We start from the raw sequence: 22045 nt of genomic DNA, 5'->3' as shown, positions 1-22045 counted from the left end.
ACTCTCTCAATGATTTGATGATGATCTCTTATATTTAGCGAAAAATACTTAGTTCTATTTTTGTTCAGTTTCAATAATAATCACTGAGTCTGTTCAGTGATCGCTAAACATGTACTGTAAACTTTTCTAAAGAACAAATATTCTTCAAGAAAACAAAACTCACACCAAAGGAACCTTCAACAATGTCGAAGATATAACTGAAGATAAAGACAAGCAGTTCGTGATCTGAAACGTATTCAATGATAATAAACGTGTCTACATCAAGTGTGAAATCTAATCAAGATTCAACGAACACTGAAGAAACTCTAGAGTTAAAGCCAGTGTCAACGATCAAGTGAATCTTGTTATACAAGATTTGTTTTTGTCTTATCCTCCTGCACATAAAGGACAACCCTATACCTCACATAGTAAAACACATGTACGGAGTCACTCTATTGTCTCCAAGCGTGCTTACCTACTTTGTGAAAGACTACTGTTCATATATGGCGAAAAACTTGTATATTTGAAGACAGAAGACAAACTTTCCACTAGAACTTTGCCACGTGTTTTGTATCCTCTGACTTGCTTAAATGAAATGGATATAAATAGCTGAGAAGACTCTCTTCTCAAATGCGAAACTGAGCTTACTCAAGCAAAGAATAACACATTCTTAAGCAAGCACTTTCTCTCTTGCTCTTCTGTGTAACTTGTGTGCTTCCTAGATTGTTTATAAGTTCTTAATCTTATCTTCTTCCATAAACAATCTGTAAATTATGTATTTATCTTCTCTTATCAATACAGGATTTTAAAAAGTGAGAACTATGTGTTTGTATTCATCCCCCCCCCCCCTTTCTACAAACTGTTACCTATAAACTCTTGTAGATACGTCTGGGACCAACAAGTGGTATTAGAGCAGTGTTTATTATCTTTTTTCTAAAAGATAATTTACTTACCATTTTCTTTAAATGGCTTTGCAAAACACAAACATAAACTTTCACCGACAATACCTCTCTTGCCAAACCTCCCCAATTCGTTAGAGACATCTACAAAATTAAGTTCAGTTTTAGTAACTTTAAAATATTAAATTAAATAATTAACCTTTCAAAAATATTTTAGTTTAAGCTAACATCCATATTTCACCTATTTCCATAAATGGTTAATATGTTGTCTATGAAAATAGCTTATTTAGGTAGGCATCATCTATAATACTCATGTTCCGTTAACTCGTACAAATTGTGTTAAGTGAACTTTGGGGTAGGATTGTGCATAACATATTTGTACCATATGCTTAACCAACTTGCACCTTGGACTATATTTGTGACAAAAGTTAAGTTTATAATTATGCTTGGACTATATTTGTGACAAAAGTTAAGTTTATACTTATGAGAGCATAAAGTTGAGAATCTAAATTTGAAGGGTTAAAACCGTCAAATGATTAAACTTTATACATATATATATATATATATATATATATATAATATGTATATATACATATCATGAGACTAAGTTACGGTTCATCACCGCCTCAATTTCTCTCGTCACTCTCTCTCAAAAACTTTATATTCTCTCTAAAAAAAATTCCTAAGGAAATCGAGGTAACAATTATATATTCGGAATCTACTTTTCGAACCCTTCTTAAATGTATAAACTTCTTTCGTTTTTGTTATGGTGTTTATGTTAGGATATTTGAGATTGCTTTGTAATTGCATATATGATTAGCATATGAATTATTATTTACAATTTATGGTTAAATACATGTTTTGGAATGATTGAATTAGTTAAAATGGTGTATAAAGAACAGAGATAAATTATGGATTCAATATAGTTAGATTGAGTATATAAGATTAACCGCACACTAATTGTTCGGTTAAATATCTAAAAAAGCAAAATTGGATGATCAAGCTTAGGATTATAATCATTAAGCTTATTTGTGGTGTTTAGTATGTTATGGTATGTTTAGAATATTTAAATGTTGCAAATCATTGAAGTTGGGATCCTAAAAGTGAGTTGGGAAATTATGGAAATCAGAATTTCAGACAGCTTCAAGTCCAGTAGTTTAACAGTGCATAACTCTCAAATCGTAAGCCAAATTAAGCTCATATTTTGCAGGTAGAAATCTCTTACTATATACTAGAACTGTTATGAAGGGTCTAAAATCCATTTGTGTATCTAAGTTACTCAAAGCAGTGTGTTTTTAAGGTTGTTCACTGTGTATTCGGGATCAAAGCTGTTGTTTTATAAAATTCATATGACATAGACGGATGATCCAAATAAGATAATTCCAAAACTAATAGACTCGCATGATACTAAAATACAACTTTCATTCAGATAATATAATCTGGATTGGTCTTTGAGTAGGGTAAAAATTCTTAAAAAGAAGAGGCACAGAAGTTGTTGGATCGAAAGTGAGTAAGGCTAAGTTTTACGTTTGAGTTTTCAATTCGTATCTGGTTGTCCTTCTTGAAGTCTACGTTGTTTAAGTACATTAAGACCTAAGTAATTTTATTAGAATAATTATGTTATGGTTTTTATTTCTTGCAAATAATAATAAGTCGTTTATGCATTCGTTAGGCACGCAGACAAGTCAAACTTAGCGTGTTTGGGATAAGGATCGATGGGCTGGCTGGCTGTGACAAAAAAAAAAAAAAGAAACGACGGAGACTTAGCGTGTTTGGGATTGCTTATTTAAACTGCTTATTGACTTATTACGATGTGGTACCAGTAATAAGTCGTTTTTAGTGTTTGGATTGGGCAAAAGAAAAAAAAATGTTTATACAGGTTCCAAACCGGTGATAAGGAGTTTTTGATAAGTTACTCTCTTCTAACTTATCAAATTCAACTTATTAGCTTTGGAAACCAAATTATCTTTTTAACCCTAAACCAGTTCCTCCTTTCTCCTTCCTCCTTCCTCACGAACACAATTCACGACCTTCAATACAAGAAATCAAAATCGTACACAGAAATAGACCTTCATGTACATCAATCAGAATCGACCTTCAAGACAAGAAAGACCTTCACCTATAGAAATCGAAATCAAAATCGAGATCGACCTTCACTTACAAAAATCGAAATCAAAGTGGAAATCAAGATCGACCTACACAAATCAAAATCAACCTACAAAAACTGAAATCATAGATGCAAGGAACCATAGTGTAATGAGAGAATGAAATCAAAATCTTAGAGAAGGGAGGAATGGTCTGCCACCGACTTGGGTCATCACCGGTGGCAGAAGAAGAAGAAAGAATTTGCGATATAGGAGATGAACAGTGGGGATGAGAGGAATGGTTTCAATTATGCTACGTATGTTAATTGATTGGGAATACAAAAGAATTTCCTTTTGGTCATTTCACATGTATAAGAAAAATTTGTCAAACACTAAAAAATAATTTATCAGTTTATTACGTTTTGGTACCGTCATAATCTAATCCAAACACTTTTTTTAAAACTCCGGTTTGACACCACGTAAGTGGATAAGCACTTAAAAAAAACATAAGTTGTTTTAAATAAGCAATCCCAAACACCCCATCATATACTAAATAACAGAAAAAGTGTATTATTTCCTCTCTTTTAAATAGGAAGGGTCCTTTTCTTTTAACTGATTAATTTTTTTATTTGTTAATTACCATATAAACTTTGTTCCCTTTTTTTCAATTAAATGTTCAAACTGGCTCTGATACTATTGTTTGGGTTTTAATATACTTTGTAACTGTAAACACAATGGAAAAATAAAAACTTTTGGTTACAACTAATAGAAAACTTTTCTAAAACAAAACCCATCGCCGGATCCAGTGAGACATTTAATTAAAATCACACATCATAAGGTGATCAGAATTGTACCTTTATAGATCAGATGGGAATTTTGTCAGAGCACCAAGAAACCAACGGAGGTTTCCTCTATGGTAGTCCACAACGAACACACTTCCTCCTTCCACCAAGTGCTAGCCCAAGAACCCTAGATCTATATGTGTTTTATAAAAAAAGCTGTCTTTTCTATATTTTTCTGAGAGGCTAAATCTAATTGTTTCAATCAATCGAAAGTGGTTTAGTCTAGCCGCTTATTTATACTAACTGAATTATAGATAGACTATAACTCAAATAAGGTTTAGTGATTATTTGTAATATGTATATAATTATTTTAAAATTTAATATAATTATATATATTTGCAGATAACACCCTGTAATTATCATAGTTATGTTTCAACAAATATATTCATAATTATCCTCCAAGAAAAATTACATCCACAATCAACTTGATCTAATCTGGGTTTCTACAAATGGAAGAAAACATATTATTTGTGTGCAACCCTATAGGTTTACTCCCAGCAATATCTCTGTGTGACACGTGTCGTGAACATATAATAACTTACAGTTATGTAATCCGAAAGAAAATAAATGAATGAAAGAAAAGATAAGAAAAGAAAAAGAGCCTTATTAGAAAAAGAAAATATCAAAAAGAGAAAAGACAAAAACAATCAAAAAGTGGATCACTGAATTTATAAGTTCGATCTTTGTTTCACTTATGAGTTTTGGTACCATTTTTAGTGTTTCTTTCACAGTTGTCTATTTGTATTATTAACAAATAGAGGAAGATTGTTGGTCTCAACCATCGGATTTGTAAAATAATACATTTCACATCTGATTTAACACTTAGAAAGAAGTTGTCTTGTAATGATCATATCTGATATGCTTCATCTATCAGATATGACACATGAAATATGATATAACTGTCGGATTTATCACACAAACCGATGAGTTTATCAATCAGATTTATTTCTCAAAAGTCTATTGTACCTCAACTTGAAATGACATATGATGTTCAAAGTACTAGGATCACAATCACCATCGGATCTTTGGCTAAAAACAAACTGTGAAAATCGAGATAAAATTTGACTCTCCATCTGATTTAGAAAATCCTATTCCATCTTAAATTTAAAGGAGTCGCATTTAATTTTAAGAATATGATGGAATTGCTTCATAAAAAACTTCAAGAACTTCAAATTTCTTCAATCTCTGCTTCAAATCTTCATGAAATCTTGGATTTCTGCTCTGATGCCAGTTGTTAAACCCTATTTCAATCAGATAACAATGAATTAAACAATCAAAAACTACAATCTAAAGATCAAATCACCATGTTTTCTCTCTCTAACTTCTCTCTCTAGAATGTATTACAATATGAGTTTTTTACTAACAACTAAACTAACAAGAATTATTTATATGATTTACTAATTACAAAATCAAACTACCAAGTAAACTGTAACTAAGCTCTAATTTTAAAATTGACTTTTCACTGATGTTAACAACGTTGACTTTCTGTACTTACATTGACTCACTTTGACTCCTACGTAATTTTTATAATCGGTGACCTCGGATATAATAATATTTGATCTAACAATATGTTTTATTCATTCATGAAATACAAGATGTAGGTTGTGTTGAAGAGATGTAAAATCAATCTTGTTGTCAAATATATCGGCTTGAGAGATTAGCCCGACAATGTAGATACTAAACATTGTTCAAAAAGGCTAACCACAAAAGTCGCCATGGTGTGTCGTGGCTCAAGGCTTGTCTCACTCCATGTTAAGCCCGCGGCATGCCATGGCTTAATGCGCGGTTTTTGTAACCCAATAATTTATTTTACTCATCTTTTTAGTGTCTTATTTGTTATTTTTGAATATATATAACTTAATTTAAATTGTTTATTATCATTGATTCATTGAGTAATAGTAGATAACATATGCTTATGTATATTATAATATATATGATACTGAGATTTGCCGCCATAAGTCACACCTTGAAAAACGTCGTGACCTCGATTTGGCTTCCAAGAATTGAGGCTTGGCCTCTCTATTATATTGTTTAGTCTGCAACTACTTTGATATGGGTTTGGTTGATCGGGTTGAATGCATTTGAACAACCCGATCCAATTTTTGCAGTTTGAAAAATCACAACCCAAACCAAAGTGCAACCCAACCCAACCCAAACCGTAAGGATTGGTCGGGTTGATATTTTGGGACATCAGAATATTATCCTAACCTTAAACCTGTTGTTTTCTTTACTTATAATTATTTTTCATCATCAATCATTTGGTACAACTTATTCATATTGCTTAAATCTTAAGTATATCACATTCAACTACTTTTCTCAATTTGCATATCTAGGTTCACATTTACATAAGATATATACAAAGTAGTTATATAGAGATGGAGAAGGGATTAGGATTGAAAATATATGTATATGAATAGAGTACTGTGTGATTGTGTAACTTTCTAATTTATATATCAATATGGACTTGACAATTGTATTAAATCCAAGAAGTAAAAGGAAGTCGAGTTCATCAGGTTTCATTGGATTCAAATAATCATATATAACTCAACTCCAATTCAATACCTATGGTTTGAAGATTTTACAACTCAAACAGACATCAGGTTGCTTCAGGTTGAGTTATTCCGTTTTGACTTGGGTTGGATTGGCCAAGTTTGATCGGGTTTTTTAAGCACCCCTAGCCTGCAAGAAGCACTTTAATATGCTTAGAAATTTGGTTATTAATCATAGACAAAACCAAATAGAAGTTTCAAACTACAAAACCCGTCATCAAGTCAAACCATAGTAATACCACCATCAAGAAAGAACGTTTTAATCAACAAATTCCATCAATAAAACCTTACTACTAAACGAAAACATCCTCCGGCAAGTAAACGAATGCAGATCTGCAAAGCATTCAGAGCCAAGCAGTTCATCGTCACAAAACATATATAGCATGTTACAGAAAACAAAGTACAAATAACTCGATACATTCCTCTTCAACAGGCAAGGCCTTGTAAAATCAATAAGTGCCCACCCACAAAACCAGATCTTTGTAGTCGATGCATTGCTTGAAACGACCGTTAGAAATCCTGCATTCGGTTAAAATGGGCGAAGAGATTCAGATTTCTTATTCGTTTTTTCCTTGTCTTCTTTCCAGGCATGGATGCAAGATCAGATACCCAATTAGCTCGCCTTAACTCTCATCTACAATTGGGTTTTTGGGCTCAATAGTTTCAGAATTTGATTCAACTGTTTGAGTGGCATCAGCAGCCACACTGTTGCTTTCAATGGCAGGATGGTCTACTTGACCTTCAACTGTTTGAGTGGCATCAGCAGCCACACTGTTGCTTTCAATGGCAGGATGGTCTACATGACCTTCAACGGTGGGTTGTGAACTTACTTCTGAGGCATTGATTTGTGTGCTTGAATCATGACTTGGTTCGACTGCCATAGGTTCCTCAAGTTCCTGATGATCTGTTGTCTGCTGATTGTTTGTACTTTGTGCTGCTTCCGATGGTACATCCCTCTGTTCATTAGAAGATTCATCATTCACTTTAGCCGTTTCACTCGTATCAGCAACCTGGTTTGCTTCCTCAACCTGTGGCTCTGACTCGGCTTCGGCCATTTTTGTCTCTTCTTCATTTGCTGCTGCAGCCTCGGCCTCAGCCAGCTGGAGCATGCGTTGCTTTTCTGCCATTTCTTCTTGTATTTTTGCTTCTTGTCTATACTTCTCCATCAGATTGTAGATCCTTTCTTTCTCTACGAGCAGATCACCATATCGATTCTGTAAGGTTTTCTCTAATTCTTTTTGCTTTTGAACATCTTCCCAGATGCTATTAATACGGTTTGATGCTGCCAACTGTTCTTGTCTTTGTAATGCTTGAAAGCACTCATACTCTGTTCCAGCTGTGTCCATCTGCTTGAAGGTCGCCTCTACTTGTGACCATATTTTTGCAGCTCGCATCTGCGTACAATAATCCATTAGCAAGAACAGTTAAAAAAGTGTTCTGAAGAAATCTGTTGACTATTTGCATCACCATCATATGTGTTGAGTGGTCTTTTAGACAAAATTTTGTAGGAAGTGTGTCGAATTATTGCATTAGTTTTGGAAATATGCTTCAATACCTTTAGTTGCCTTCTCCAATTCTACTTCTAATAACATGAGTTTCAAAATGGCTGGCAAATATATATATGCATTTCAAAATAATGAAAGATCAAAAACAATAGACACAATATTGAATATACCTCATGGAAGATACAACTCGAAGTAAAAAAGGAATATTTGTTTCCCATATATTCAACAAATAAAATAACAAGAAGAGGAGGTTTGTGATAGTTTAAAGGCAAGTGTAGATATTATAATTCACTTCAACAAAAGAAACCAGTAACTAAATGAAGTCATTGAAGAAACAAAAACCGAGAATTTCTAGTTTCACCTGATAGCCGTTTGTAAGAAGCTTTATCTTTTGCTCAAGACGTTGTGCTTTCCTTGTATCATCGTCCATTCTCTTTTTCACATTCTCAAATTCCTCCTGGAATGCAGCAAGCTTCTCCATGTTTCCAGCAACGCTAGAGAGACCATACCCGTTGCGGGTGGGGAAGTACATAATGTCATTTAAGCATGTCCGGTGTGCTTCAATAAATTCATCAAGATCCTCGTCCTTATGGCCCATAGCCTCGCACAAGAATTTTGCCTCTTCTTTAATCATTTGATCAGCCTAGAGTACATAGTTCTTATATGTGAGGACATAAGCGCAAAATCCAACCAACTCATAATACACCAACAATTTGCATCACAACCAAAGTCCAAACTATTGAAATTCAATACGTGCAAATCATAAAGAAAAATGATGTGGTTCAAAAGTGCAGTACTACATATTTATTTGGTCTTATGCATTGGAAGCTGATATGCGGCTCGGGCTAATTCTATGTTGTCACTTTGGGATATGAAATAAGGACTACAGATATAACAAAAGGAAGTTTTTAATTAAGTAGTAAAAATTATGTAGAGGTGTACAAGGATTTAAAACTGAACATTTATCCTGTCGCTGTGAATTTATAAGGGAATTCATGTACTTAATAACAATGTGCCAAATATTTACCGGTTCAATTATGCCATTTCTCAGATTATCTGCTAAATGCACACTTCATCTTATTCTGATGTCACACAATTAGAACAAAAGGGTTAGTCAAAGCCCAAAAACAAGTACAAGTGACATCAGAGTAGAATGTATGTATGTATGTTATTTATCAGGTAATTTAGGCATAGTATGGAGCCAAACGCCTACAAAGATATACCATCAGAAAGATGAGGGGATGCTATATGTTCAAAGCAGCACCTCGATCACAAGGCACGACCTTGACATCTATTATTCAGAAGTGAACTATTAAACCTATAAGTTAAAGCATCATCTGCTTCCATGCACCACATCTAAAAGTACAACATTTTTTCCAAGAGATGACGGTTGCAATAAGCAAAAGCTGCAGGTTCCCATCCAGAGGAAAAAACTTCTGGTTCTAAACTTATGGTTTTAGTGCAACCAAAACTTATTATATTACCTAAAGAAAGAAAGAGTTCAAGTGACGACCAAGAAATGGACAACAATCAAATTTCTCTACATTTAACATTTTGCATAACTTGGGTATTGGGTCTAAGTTATGGGGTAGAACATGAGTATACAAGGCAAACTATTTTAAGTATATTGTTCAAGAAGTTACCTCTTTCAGTTCATCCTCATCAAATTCTTCTATGGCAGGGATGGAAACAGATTTTCCACCAGCACGCTTGCTTCCTTTCTTTTTATCCTTCTCCAGCTTCTCATCAAGAGGATACTTCACATTATCATGTTCCAGCAAGGACAAAAGCTCCTTTCTTATCATCTCATCAGCCTGTTCGATCAAAGTAGGAGGAACGAAAGAGCTCTTGTCTTCATCAGCTCTTATTAAAGAGTTCTTTATCAGGTCCAACGAGCCAACAGGAGGCCTAGGGAGCTCCCTTTGCAGTACTTTTGACCTTTTTTTAAGTAATGCCTGTTGCCTAGCTTCTTCTTCAGCCTTCTCCCTAGCCATCCTGTCAGACATATCCTCTTCTATCTTCGCCTCTTGTTCTTCATTATCTTCTGGAGCTGGTTGAACAACTATCTGATACTCATTTTTGGGCTGTGGAAGACCAGTCAAACCGGAACGCAAATTCCTTCTCATATCAGCTTGCCTCCGGAGCTCAAGTTTAGCACTATCATGCATTTCCATCTCTTCATTAATGTGTAGCTCATCCCTTATGGGAGTTCCTTTGGGAGTGACACCAAAAGCATGGCCATCTCTTGAAGGTGTCATTCCTATTCTGGGAGTAAGACTCACGCCACCAGGAGTTGCCGATGGTGTCAACATGGGGTTTGGTGTTTGAATATCCTTTTTCTTAGGAGTGACACCTGAAAAATCTGAAGGGTGCAAATCTGGATTTTCACCTCCAAGTAATGGTGTCTGAGATAGTCGTAACCTGGCCTGATTCTCTGCCTCCATCATAATAGCATCTTGCTTCCCTGCTGGAGTTCTCTGTGGGGTTCTTAATGGGGTCATTCCTTGACGAGGTGTTTGGGTATAATCAGCAAGGAGAGCACGAGTGGCACCACTTCCTTCTGAGAGTTCGTCAGTCAAAGCTGGAAGGCCGAATTTTGCAATATGCTCTAATTCATAATCTGGAATTTGTGGTGTGGGGAGATTCATTTTTGGCCTTTTTCTAACGGTCTCTGGATCATTCATCTTGTTGGCTTGAAGTATAGCCGATGGAGCATCCTGTCTTTGTGCAATTTTGTTCTTTGCAATGTCTTGCTTTCTCAATCGGGCCTCCTTATCAGCCCTTCTTTCACCTTCCAGTTCCTCAATGGTGGTTGGGAATTTAGGCTGTTCAACTATTGAACTTTCATCAGTCACATCATAAAAGCCAGGAGGAGGCCTCTTTTCAAAAGGGATCTCAGCATTGTAGTCAATCCCCTTCCTTTTCCTCTTCCTATGCCTATTATCAATTCCAGCTGCCTTAAGTTCTCTCCTCTTCTGCAAAGAAGCAAGCCTTCTAGCCTCTTCAAGCTGCTTCTCCCGGGCCTTCCTTTTTGCCTTTTTGCCTCTGGTATTTGCTAAACGAGCCCGTGCTTCTGAAAGCATTTCTTTTTCATCTTCATCCATATCAACAGGATCTGGCCGAGCAGGCTTTGATTCTGGGTTTGGATCAATCTCTCCAGGACGCAATTTCCGTGGATCATCACCAGGTTCATAATTTTCATCCTTTGCACAAGCTGCATCAAGGAGTTTTTCATAACGCTCAAGGCACTGAGACGGAGTACGGCCCACAATTGGAGCAATTGTTCTCCATTGAGTAGGCATTAGCTTAGCAAGATGAAGCAGCTTCTCATCTTCTTCTCTGGTCCACTCAGTCTGTCCAGATTTAAAAAGAGTCAGATTTTGTAAAGGACTTCCATATTGAAAAATTGATAAAGGAGGGGGTAAATGTAGAGCAAACAAATGATTTTCTGTTCATAGCAACACCAATGAAAATATGTATGATATGCAAATAATTTCCTCCGATCGGTTAATGAACAAATTTGCTTATTGAAAAAAGTCAAGAGTTAACGGTCAGTATCAATACCTTAGGTATGACAAACATGATATAGCCAATGTTCTTTTTGAAGTTAGGCGCTGTGTGGCGGCGAGGTCTAGCCTTAGGAGCCACAGCGTCTTTCAATGCATGACTTAAGGTGTGGCATGGCAAGGTCAAGCCTTAAGGCATTTTTCAACGCATGACACATAATATGCATATATATGTGCGCACATATATGTTTCTACTATTACTCAATGATATTGAATAACTTAAATTCATTTAAGAAAAAGAAAATTAATATATTGATATATTGATTATAGAGTTCACCAAAACATATAAAACTAGAAGTTAAAAAAAGTCAAAAAAACATGCAATGGGTGTTAAATGGGAAGTGAATGTTTTACCTCGCTGCCATGGCAAGCTTTTTAGATCATTGTACACATCATATATGAAACTAGCCTAACAAAAAAATACATAAAGCATGAAAAATAAGATCAGCCCTAAATTAACCCCAATTTATACATCTGGCGGGTAAGTTTCATACGAGTACAGAAACAATTTGTCCTTGTACATATCCCCTTTTGTCTCTACTTAACAAGGTATATCCTAATATGTCTATGGCACTTGATATAAAACCCACAACGTTTATTGTGTTTGATGTGAAAAAACATGCATCCTATGATTATTAACCAGATACGGGCACATATGAGTATATTTGAAAGATGTCATATAGCTTTCTGTGTTTATGGGAAAGAAATACTAGTGAGAAATTGGTATGAAAATTCAAGAACCTTTCACATGAAATCCATTACACCGTCGAAATGCAAAATTATTAATGAAAACAAATTTTCTAAAGCATATCTTGAAAATGACATCTTCGTGAAATAGAAAAAGCCGCCCCGTCTCGACCATCAATGAACTGATCGGATTAATCCCCCCTCTTTCAGTAATGAATCCATTGCTTCTCCCTCCAAACTGCATGAATTCTACTAATTTTGTATTTAATATTTTCACACAATGCAAGAATGAAGAGTTGAAGTTTTGAGCTAATTTTTGAGCTTCTAAATCAAATACAATACATTCCACCCAACATCTACAAGATTCCACCCCCTTGCCTCCCTCCACCTGCATCCCTCCCCTTCATAACCACCCCCTGCCACCCACAAACCTCCACAACAGACACACATATACACGCTCAATCAGATTTAAACACATACACCCTCAGATTCGCAAATATAGACACCACAGTAGATAACATACACTCTCTAGATTGTGGAGTTCAATAATAGTTTCTTAGGTCAAAAAGTTAGATTCACAAAAAGATAAAAGGGATAAAGGGAAAAATGCAAGAAACTTCTTTTAATTTTTTCATATGAATATTATTTTAAAACAGTTGCAAATCATGCAATTGTACTTGTATCCTAAGAGGCAGATTTGCATCTCAAACTGCAAATCTGAGGGAGACAATTATTCAGAACATCCATCATTGTCTACATCACCCTTCCTAGAGCATTAAAATGAAACAGAAGTTAACAACCGTGAGTTGTAGCATGTGAGTGAACATAGTGGTGCTTCTATCCAGAAGTTTTGCCTAGATCTGATATTCTTTTTTGTAATTACCCATCCAAATGGTTGCGCCATGCTACGTCTGAGTTAGTGGCTGGCGCAAGATTTGTGTAGAGTACGGTCACTATTATCTCAAGTTCTATAGAAAATTGTAAACTCTATTCAGATAAACGTATTATTTCCTAAAAATGAGTAAATCTCACCATTAGTAAGTAATATTCTAATATCTTCCTTAAAACTGCGTATCAAAAAGTCACCCTTCAAATAACATTGAAGACACTTCAAAAATTGAAGAAAGTTTGTAGATAGTTTGCACCCATGGAACAATTGGCAACCAGCAAAAGCTTTTCGAATATACAATGGTGATTCTCGACTTCAAAACACAAAAAGTTACATATTGCCACAGCATTTATAAAAATAAAAATTGTCAGCCATAAAATAGGGTTAAGTTGATCAAAAGTTGCTGTCCAAATATGTTTTCATTATGAATGTTTGTGATCAGGGTGTTAAGTTATTGGCTTATATGAAGGCGCTGTACTACCATAGCATAAACTAGAAAGGTTTAGCCAATGTATCCCGCGACATGCTTTCAGACTCTGGTTGGCATTGGCGAGAGAGTTGAACACCCAAGACCGCCTTCTATCCTGAAAATGAGACCAACCTGATATGGCATGCCCATTTTGTGAATTTTTTGAATACCTTCAAACTACAGCTAGGAAGAACTCAGCTTGGAGTATTGTAGGTCGTCTTGTATTTGCTGCTGTGGTTTACTACCTGTGGCAAGAGCAAAATGCTAAGCTGTTCAAAATGAATTCACGCCCTGCAGATACATTGGTACAAGCAATGTAGCAGATTATTCGGCTGAAGATAATGTCCTTCCCATAACCTCACAAAGGCAACCAGGAAGATGGCGGCACTATGGAAGATCCCTCTAAAGACATGCATGAAGATTGGAAATGGCTCTTGATGGTTCTCAATAACTGCTGCCATCTGGTTCTTGGCGCGTTGCTGCTTGCTTTTCCTCGTTGTTTATTTACTTTGCTTATATGTAGATTTGGATTGTAGTTCTATGGTTTGGAGCATGCTCCAACCATATTTGTTTAGGCTTGATGTCGTCCGACTGGATAGTATTTGAATAATTTCAGGCCTGTTCCAACCATTTTAGCTTCGACTTTGATTTTTGGTGCACTCCTGCCCAACGTTTGGGGCTGTCCTAGTAGGGTGAAAGGATATACTTGTTGATGGGAGTCCCACCTCAGGTTGTATCTTCAATATCCTATTAATAAAACTTTGCCAGAGGTTCCGCCTTCCTTTTAAAGAATATTCTCAATTTTCTTAGAATTTAAAGAACTTTCGGATGAAACAAAAGAACTGTGAGCACTCAAGGTTCCCTAGGTAGACATGAAATAGAATATTACACTACTATCCTATGTTGATGATCACGATTGGAGATGACTCATTATGTATTGTAGCTCAAAAGGTTTTTTTATTCAACACCACACAGTTAACACAGTCGATCGAGGACAGGACCTTTATTTTGCAACCGCGGTGGGAAAGCGGTAAAAAGTTAGGTTCATAAATTAAATACAAATACACATAAAATTGGTTTATTTTACAAACCATGTAATTCTTACAAACCAATCTTAGCCGTCCATCTAGTCTAATAAATATCTTATTCCAGTTTGTTTCCTAATATAAAACCATGATCATGATGAATGAACTTATCTAGGCCTCCGAACATTCGGTGAACCGTTCGTTAACCGTGGGACGGGAAGTTCATTTATTTAATAAACAAACGAACATGAACAAGTTCTTTTGTTCGTTTAGTTAAAGGAACGAACATGAACAAAGGTCTCATTCGTTCATTTGTGTTTGTGAATGCTTGTTCATTTATGTTAGTTTACTTATGTTCGTTTTTTATATGGCTGATGATAATAAATTAAAATTTAGATAATAATTATATATATTTGATCCCTCGAGTGATTCACCACTCACAAGTGGCTTGATCCTATGTGGCTTGAGCTCTAGTTCGTTCAAGTCTGTTCGTCCATGTTTGTTTATGTTCGTTCGTTTATGTTCATTTATGTTCGTTTAGCATCTTAACGAATGAACATAAACGAACACGAACACAACCATTTCTTAAACGAACGAACACGAAGGCAAGAATTTTGTTCGTTTACCATTCGTGTTTGTTCGTTTGTTCGGTTAAGTTAAACAAACGAACACGAATAAGCCTCCATTCGTGTTCGTTCGGTTCGTTTACATGCCTAAACTTATCATCTTCCATATATATATATATATATATATATATATATATATCAACATAATCAATGAATCATGATAATTTTCCATAAATATCTCGAATGTTTCCTAATATAAACATCGATAATGGTTTGTATGGTTTGTCATAATTACATGATTTGTAAAATAAACCACCTCTCTCTCTATATATATAACACTAAAAGAAAGAGTGCACAAGACTTGAAAAAAGAGTGCAGAGCAGCAGAAGTGAGAAGGCTGAACTCAATCGAGGACAGAAGTCGAGGAACAGCAAAAGTCATTCAATGGAGTCGAGTGGCTAGAGCCGGATGATTCTCATACTGTAATCAAGTGACTCTGTGACTGAACTACTGAAGTCGATCAATGGAGTTGAGGACTGAATCACTGAAGTCAAGCAATGGAGTTGAGAACCGAATCACCTAAGTCGAGCAATGGAGTCGAGCAATGTCGTGTTCCAAAACAAGGTGCTTGAAAACTTGCATGCCTTCTAGCCCAGATTAATAAGATAAAGGCCGACCTTGAGCGAACCCAGACAGATTTGAACGATGTGCAGATGTGCGGTGGCCAACAAAACGACAAATAACAACATTGTCCAAAGAGCACCGAGGTTAAACATAGTACCAGAGCCCAAAGTTACAATTTGATCAAGGGACGCAAAGAACATCCACAGTACAAACCACTACTTTGAGTCGCTCAACTTGAAAGAAAACATCAAAGCACAATTCCTTACTTTTATTGGATGGATGTCGCTTCTCTTTGGTGTACATGTCATAAGAAATATGCCAAAGTGCAAAGAGGTATCATGACCATTACATGGGACGCCTTCAAAGTAGAATTAATGAAGCAATTTACCCCATGGAACATCACCTATGAGAAGCTAAAACAAAATGAAGAAGCTACAACATGAGAAATCCATCCACTAGTACGTCAAGGATTTCTCAAATATCATGCTCCAAATGCTAAATACGAGTAACAAGGACTTTCTTTTCAACTTCAATGAACTGATTAAAACAATAGGTTGCCCAAGAGTTGCAACAATGTGAGGCCAAGAACAAATGCAGCACCCTTTCATTTGGAGGGGGCTTTCATAGAGTACCAACACAAGGCATTACCATGTCCCCCAAATCCTATGAGCATCACAGGGGTAGTCAACAAATGAGGGAAGCACAAGAAGTAAATAAAGCCAAATCTTATTTCTTATCTCAAGAACCATGGGTAAGGGATTGTCCAAAAAAAATGTGTTAAATGCAATGCTTGAGAAGTTCAGATTAAGAAGCACGGCCCCACCGAGACGATTACCACACCGCAATTGCTTCTTATGCAACAAGCCACAATGGCTTAATGATTGCCCAAAGAAACATAGGTTCCAAGAAATTATGGAAGGACTCCATGTAAAAGAAGAAAACAAGAGATGACTCGCTTGAGCTATGTTGTTATAGTGATCAAAATTCCAAATTGCAGTCACAACCATGATTTGATATAGTGATGCTAATTAAAAGTAAATATATATACATGTACAACTTAATATAGTATATGTACTGAACAAACGTATACAACTTCAACATCAATAAATCAAGTTCCACACAAACAAAATAGCAAAAAAGTATGTATAATTCATGAACCTGTTGACCATTAAAACAAAAGTTGTAGATTCAGAAGAGCAGTTGGTACACAAGTTGACTGTTATCCTCATGGAACGAAAGAACCAAAAGAAGCCTTGTTGTGGTCCTCGTGGAACCGTAGAGAAACCTAAAGAAGCTTGTTATGATCTCGTGGTGGTATTTGTAAAAACCAACCAAAAGTGAAAAGATTGTCATATTTAGCAAATAGCAGTATTAGCACCGCTATTCCGACTATTTTGAACCAAGTAGTGGCCGAATATCACTATTCTGATCGCTATTTTACCATCACTATTTATCCCAAGGCCGCTAAGACAGTGCGATTGACAGCATAGAACATGAGCAGAATGCAATGGTCGGGGACTATGACCATACATTATATGAAGCCGTCTAATATGCCAAACAATAAAACAAAAGAGGCAAATACTAAAAGATCTTGAAGACCAAATCATTATTCATGAGAAAACAATGTTAATCAAGTGGAAAAGAATGTCATGAATCAAGATTTTTGAGTCTGAACGCCACCATGCACATGTCAAACGGACTAGCATTTTCCAAGAAAAACTCGGAGATTCTAGAATAATATAAAATTCTCTACAATATACTAGTTTTTCTCTCGTATCACGTTAAATGCTAAATGCTTTGGATACCAAAAAATGGTATAAGTGATGAAAACCTAGAACTTTCTTGGTCTAAATGTTTCCTTAGAGAATAGAACCCCTATGAAAGAAAAAAATCTCCTTGCTTCTAATCAGCACATAAAACAATCAAGTACTTGAGAGGGAATTAACTACAAAGTGTCCCTTTGACCTTGTTGTGTGCTCCCGATATCCGTGTTCCCTCTTAGGCTTTCTTAGAGCAATCGAATATAAATTGTGATTGCTAAAGCCACACAGAGCATGGGAATAATGAAGTTTGTGACACTAGAATCTCTGAAGAGATGTTATTCTACCAATTCCGCTAGACGAACGAAGAAGGCATAACCTTGACATTAGGGGTGCACAAAAACCCGAGTAACCCGGCCAACACAACCCGAAATAACCCAATCTGACCCAAAGCGTGTCTATACTTAATCGAGTTGTAAAATCTTCAAGCTCTAGGTATTGGATTGGAATTAGGTTAGGGCCATTTGAACACAACCCAACCCAATGTCTTTTTATACCATGAATTTAATATGATTGTTAACTCATTAATTAATAACGTAGATGAGATATTAGACCAACTCTATTCATAATTATATCACGATCTCAATCGTAATTTTACATTTTTATTTGCATGAACCTTCAACTTTCTTTTTGAGTTTATTAGTCTTATTTGTATGTTCTCATTATGACTTTACTTCGTTTAAACACAATCACTTGGCTAGATTGTAACATGATACATCAAGGTTTCAACCCAACCAACCTGCACGATTTGGGTTGGGTTGTACTTTTTTTTGGGTTGGGTTGGAATGAGATTTTTAAACCGACCAACCCATGTACAGTCCTACATGATATCTTATAAGAAAAGGCTAGCAAGAGAAATGAATAGTAGGTCCTCTTCTTATTCCAAATGCCAAACTTTATCAAAGTAATGGTGACTTGATGATCTAAAAAGATACGTGAGACTTGTAGGATTGAAGCATCTTAAAATTATTAGACATGGTAATCCCTTTCCAGTAGACATGATAAGCTAGCGATTAAGTAGCAAAAACATCTTCAACAAGTTAAGAATGATATATATGTATGCTCCAACATGAAAAAGATTGTTAGCAACATAAGACACTACACACATGTATAATTAATACATGTTTTACATGGCTTGTTCAACCCATGGCCTACTATTGAACAGTATTTAAGCAACGCTTGCTTACTAAAACTTTCCAAAAAACCTAGTTTTCATAATGACAATGTTTTTCTTTTTATATATGCAATCATTTGTGAATGGTGGTAATTGTAAAATACTAACAATTTAAAACTAGTATAAATAAAAAAAATAGGAATGAGATATAGACGAAGATAGAGGTTCTCGATGCATAATTCAATTGCACAACCGTACACTAACTTGTGATAACTTATGTGGCTCTCTCGCTCAAATAAGAAAAAGAAAAATATAAACCTTTAAAAAGCCTCATGTTACAAAGATTCAAATTTTGTTTCAATGAACATGTCAACTTTACAAATTATTGATTTGTCATTGTAGTTACTAGTCAGAAAAAATATTAATAAGACTATAACAGCATTCATGTAGAAGACCAAAGCATCCATCTTAAATGGTTGTCAAATATGAGTGAATCTCAGTCCAAACGTAACTTTAAGATAGCAAATTATCAACCAACATTGTCCATATATCACAGTTCACATGTTTTAATCAATGCTTTTGTAGAACAACCTAATAAACAAAATATAATCCATATTCCTAAACTTCCACACTAGTCCACACCTCTGCTTACCACGATCATACCAAAATATTCAACCAATTGAATATTAACAATAGCTTAGTGGCCCTAGAAAGCTACCTAGTCATATCTAAACTAGAAATGAAGCACGCCTTACAGCATTAATGACGCAAATCTTTTATAGATATACGTTATCCTTGTCGTCCTAGTCAATTAGCAACTACACCATATGATAGCTAATAGAACAAACCCTGTCATCATTCTCATGAGAATATCATGCTTTATAGTAGTATTTTGATGTACAATTGTTAACATGCAAAGCCTTGTTGCTTTAGATATACTCTTTGTTTCGCACAACAAAAGGGTACACTTGACTTTTAAGATTAAAGCTTTGGTCGTTCAAATTTGACATCGACAAGGATTGGCATTAACAATTCAATACCATCTTTCCATTTCTAGTATGCAATGAAATCCAAAGTATTGTGACATATTTTAGAACATTTAGAATTTTAAGAATCAATTTCCAATTATAAACTAACATATTTGACATTTTGGGCTCATGATTGGAAATATACCATTGTCCGTGAGAGAAAACTATCCCGTTCCAAGTTTATCTAGCATATCAACATCTTTTGGAGGGTCCAATTTTCCCTATCTATGCATATCTCCTAATATTACAGTAAGTTTCGGACTTCTAATCTAAACGTTGTTACTTTTCAAATTTGAAGAGATCTATTGTCCACCATTTTGACACCAAAAGATTTATGGTATTTGTTATAGAGTCCATAGAATTCATATGCTATTTAAAGTTGAATATTATTATGGTAAACACCATAACTGTTTTTTCTTCCACGAAAGTATCAATATGATGAAACATTCAAAGTTCCTAGCTACGATGCACACTGAACTAAATTCAAAAGCCAGTTTAACCCTACAACAAAATACGTGATTTTACTATACTATTCCATGAAGCACGAGAAATCTGAACTTGTAAAAAGTAACAAAGATAGCAATTCTAAATTGAGGGGACAGAGAGATACTTACCTTTTTAATAGAAGGATCGAGCCACTCGTACCACCGAGCTTTACACTGTTTAGCCGATTTGCGAACAAGTAAGGAAGAGATACGAGCCCATTGGTTCTTACCATACTTCATAACAGCAGCCTTGAGGATCTCATCCTCGGTGTTCTTCCAAACACCTCCCTTTATCATAATCCTCATCTTCGCTGCTCAGATTTTATCACCCCTTTTTTCTTTCTTGTTCTTTTAGGTTTTGATGATGAAACCAAAACTCTGGATTGTTGAAGGATTTGAAGAAAAACCCTAATTTCTGTGGATCTGAATCGATGACCTTCGACTTTAATCTCTCCTGATGATCCTCCCTCCCTCCCGCCGAGGGTCGATTATTTTTGGGTTATTGTTGGTGGCGACTGGCGAGGGTTTCTTCGATGGTTGGGCTTCTTGCAGAAAATACATTCCCAACGGGCCCAAACTATATAAGATATATGTTTCCTCTCAACAATTTAACTCATTAAAAATCCAGTTATTTAATAAGAGGTTAAGGGGGTCGTTTACCAAACACTTATCCGGTAAGTGCTTAGCGGTAAACATAACACTATCATTTACTTACTGAATAAGATTTTGGTCCACCAAAACGGTATTGTATGCAACAATTTACTCGGTAAGCGCTTATCATGATAAGAGTCGTCGCTCTCACTTACTGGGTAAGACTCTTGGTCATTGTCTTACTCTTACCGGGTAAGATTTTTAATCCTTACCATATTCATCCGGTAAGGTAAAATGACATTGATGTTCACTTACCCGAGTAAGCGTTTGGTAAATGGCCCCTAAATTATTTTATCAGATAAACATAATAATGATTGAGAATTTTACTGATAGAAGGAAAAACAAGGATCAAGAATCCTACACAGTAAACATTTACCGGATTAAAAATGTTTACCGGCAATCCAATTGGATAGTTGGGAATATTATATTACCCCATAAAGTAAATTAGAATGTGAATCTTGTAGGTGAACATTTATATTATAATTGTTTGGTAAACGGACCATTAATTATTATGTATTAAATTATACATAACTGTTTAATTATTTTGAGTTTTTCTTCATCATAAGTGTTCTAACACTAAAGGAGAGTTGCGCATCATTTCATATATCGGTGTTTGGGATTGACGAAGGTATCTATACGTACTAATTTTGTTGGCAAATATGGGATGATTTTGTCTTAAAGAGAGAGATCTAAATCTCGACTCAACGTTCAATTTATTTGTTCTTTAGCGTGTGTGTGTATGTTTCGTTACTTTGTTTTACATATGTTATGTTTACGTTTTTTATGAAGTTCTTCTATACATGAATATATATATATATATATAGAGAGAGAGAGAGAGAGAGGGATGTGAGTTATTTTGCAATCCTTTAGATTTGTACAACCCAATCTCAACCGTTTATTTAATTTGATGAATATGTGATTTCATAAAAGTTTTGATTGTTTCTTAATATAAAATATTGATCATAATTAATGAGTTATAGTCATCTTCCATAAATATTCAAATCATAATAAATGAACTCTCATCACTTTCATAAATATCTCAATTGATTGGGTTGCATTGGTTGTACATAGGGGTGTAAATGATACAAGACAACTCGCGAGCTACTCGAGATCGACTCGGTCAAAACTCGGTCAACACTCGACTCGAATAGGCTCGGCTCGAACTCGAGCTCGTCTCGATATATTAACGAGTCAAGTCAAGCTACACAGTACTCGACTCGAAAAGCTCGTGAGATACTCGATTATTTTATATATAATTAGTTT

At 35.4% G+C, this 22045-nt stretch overlaps 1 protein-coding gene across 1 annotated transcript; it reads right to left on the bottom strand.

The window, feature by feature from the left end:
• Positions 1-6567: 6567 nt before the first annotated feature.
• On the bottom strand, positions 6568-20668 carry LOC112524184 (cell division cycle 5-like protein). The gene is made up of 4 exons (XM_025133903.1): positions 20261-20668; positions 9502-11211; positions 8220-8501; positions 6568-7747 (listed from the first exon to the last, which is right to left on the bottom strand). The coding sequence occupies exons 1-4, from the start codon at positions 20435-20437 to the stop codon at positions 6977-6979; spliced, it is 2940 nt and encodes a 979-aa protein (XP_024989671.1). The 5' UTR covers positions 20438-20668; the 3' UTR covers positions 6568-6976.
• Positions 20669-22045: the final 1377 nt, after the last annotated feature.

Source organism: Cynara cardunculus, assembly GCF_001531365.2.
Source record: "Cynara cardunculus var. scolymus isolate 2C chromosome LG 13, CcrdV1, whole genome shotgun sequence".
Classification (NCBI taxonomy): Eukaryota; Viridiplantae; Streptophyta; class Magnoliopsida; order Asterales; family Asteraceae; genus Cynara; species Cynara cardunculus.
This window is presented reverse-complemented; position numbering and strand designations above follow the sequence as displayed.

Coding starts and splice junctions, on each gene's coding strand:
- LOC112524184 (XM_025133903.1), bottom strand. CDS start 20,437: ATGAGGATTATGATAAAGGGAGGTGTTTGGAAGAACACCGAGGATGAG. Junction 11,212..20,260: donor TCGATCCTTCTATTAAAAAG/GTAAGTATCTCT, acceptor AAATCTGGACAG/ACTGAGTGGACCAGAGAAGA. Junction 8,502..9,501: donor ATGAGGATGAACTGAAAGAG/GTAACTTCTTGA, acceptor TATGTACTCTAG/GCTGATCAAATGATTAAAGA.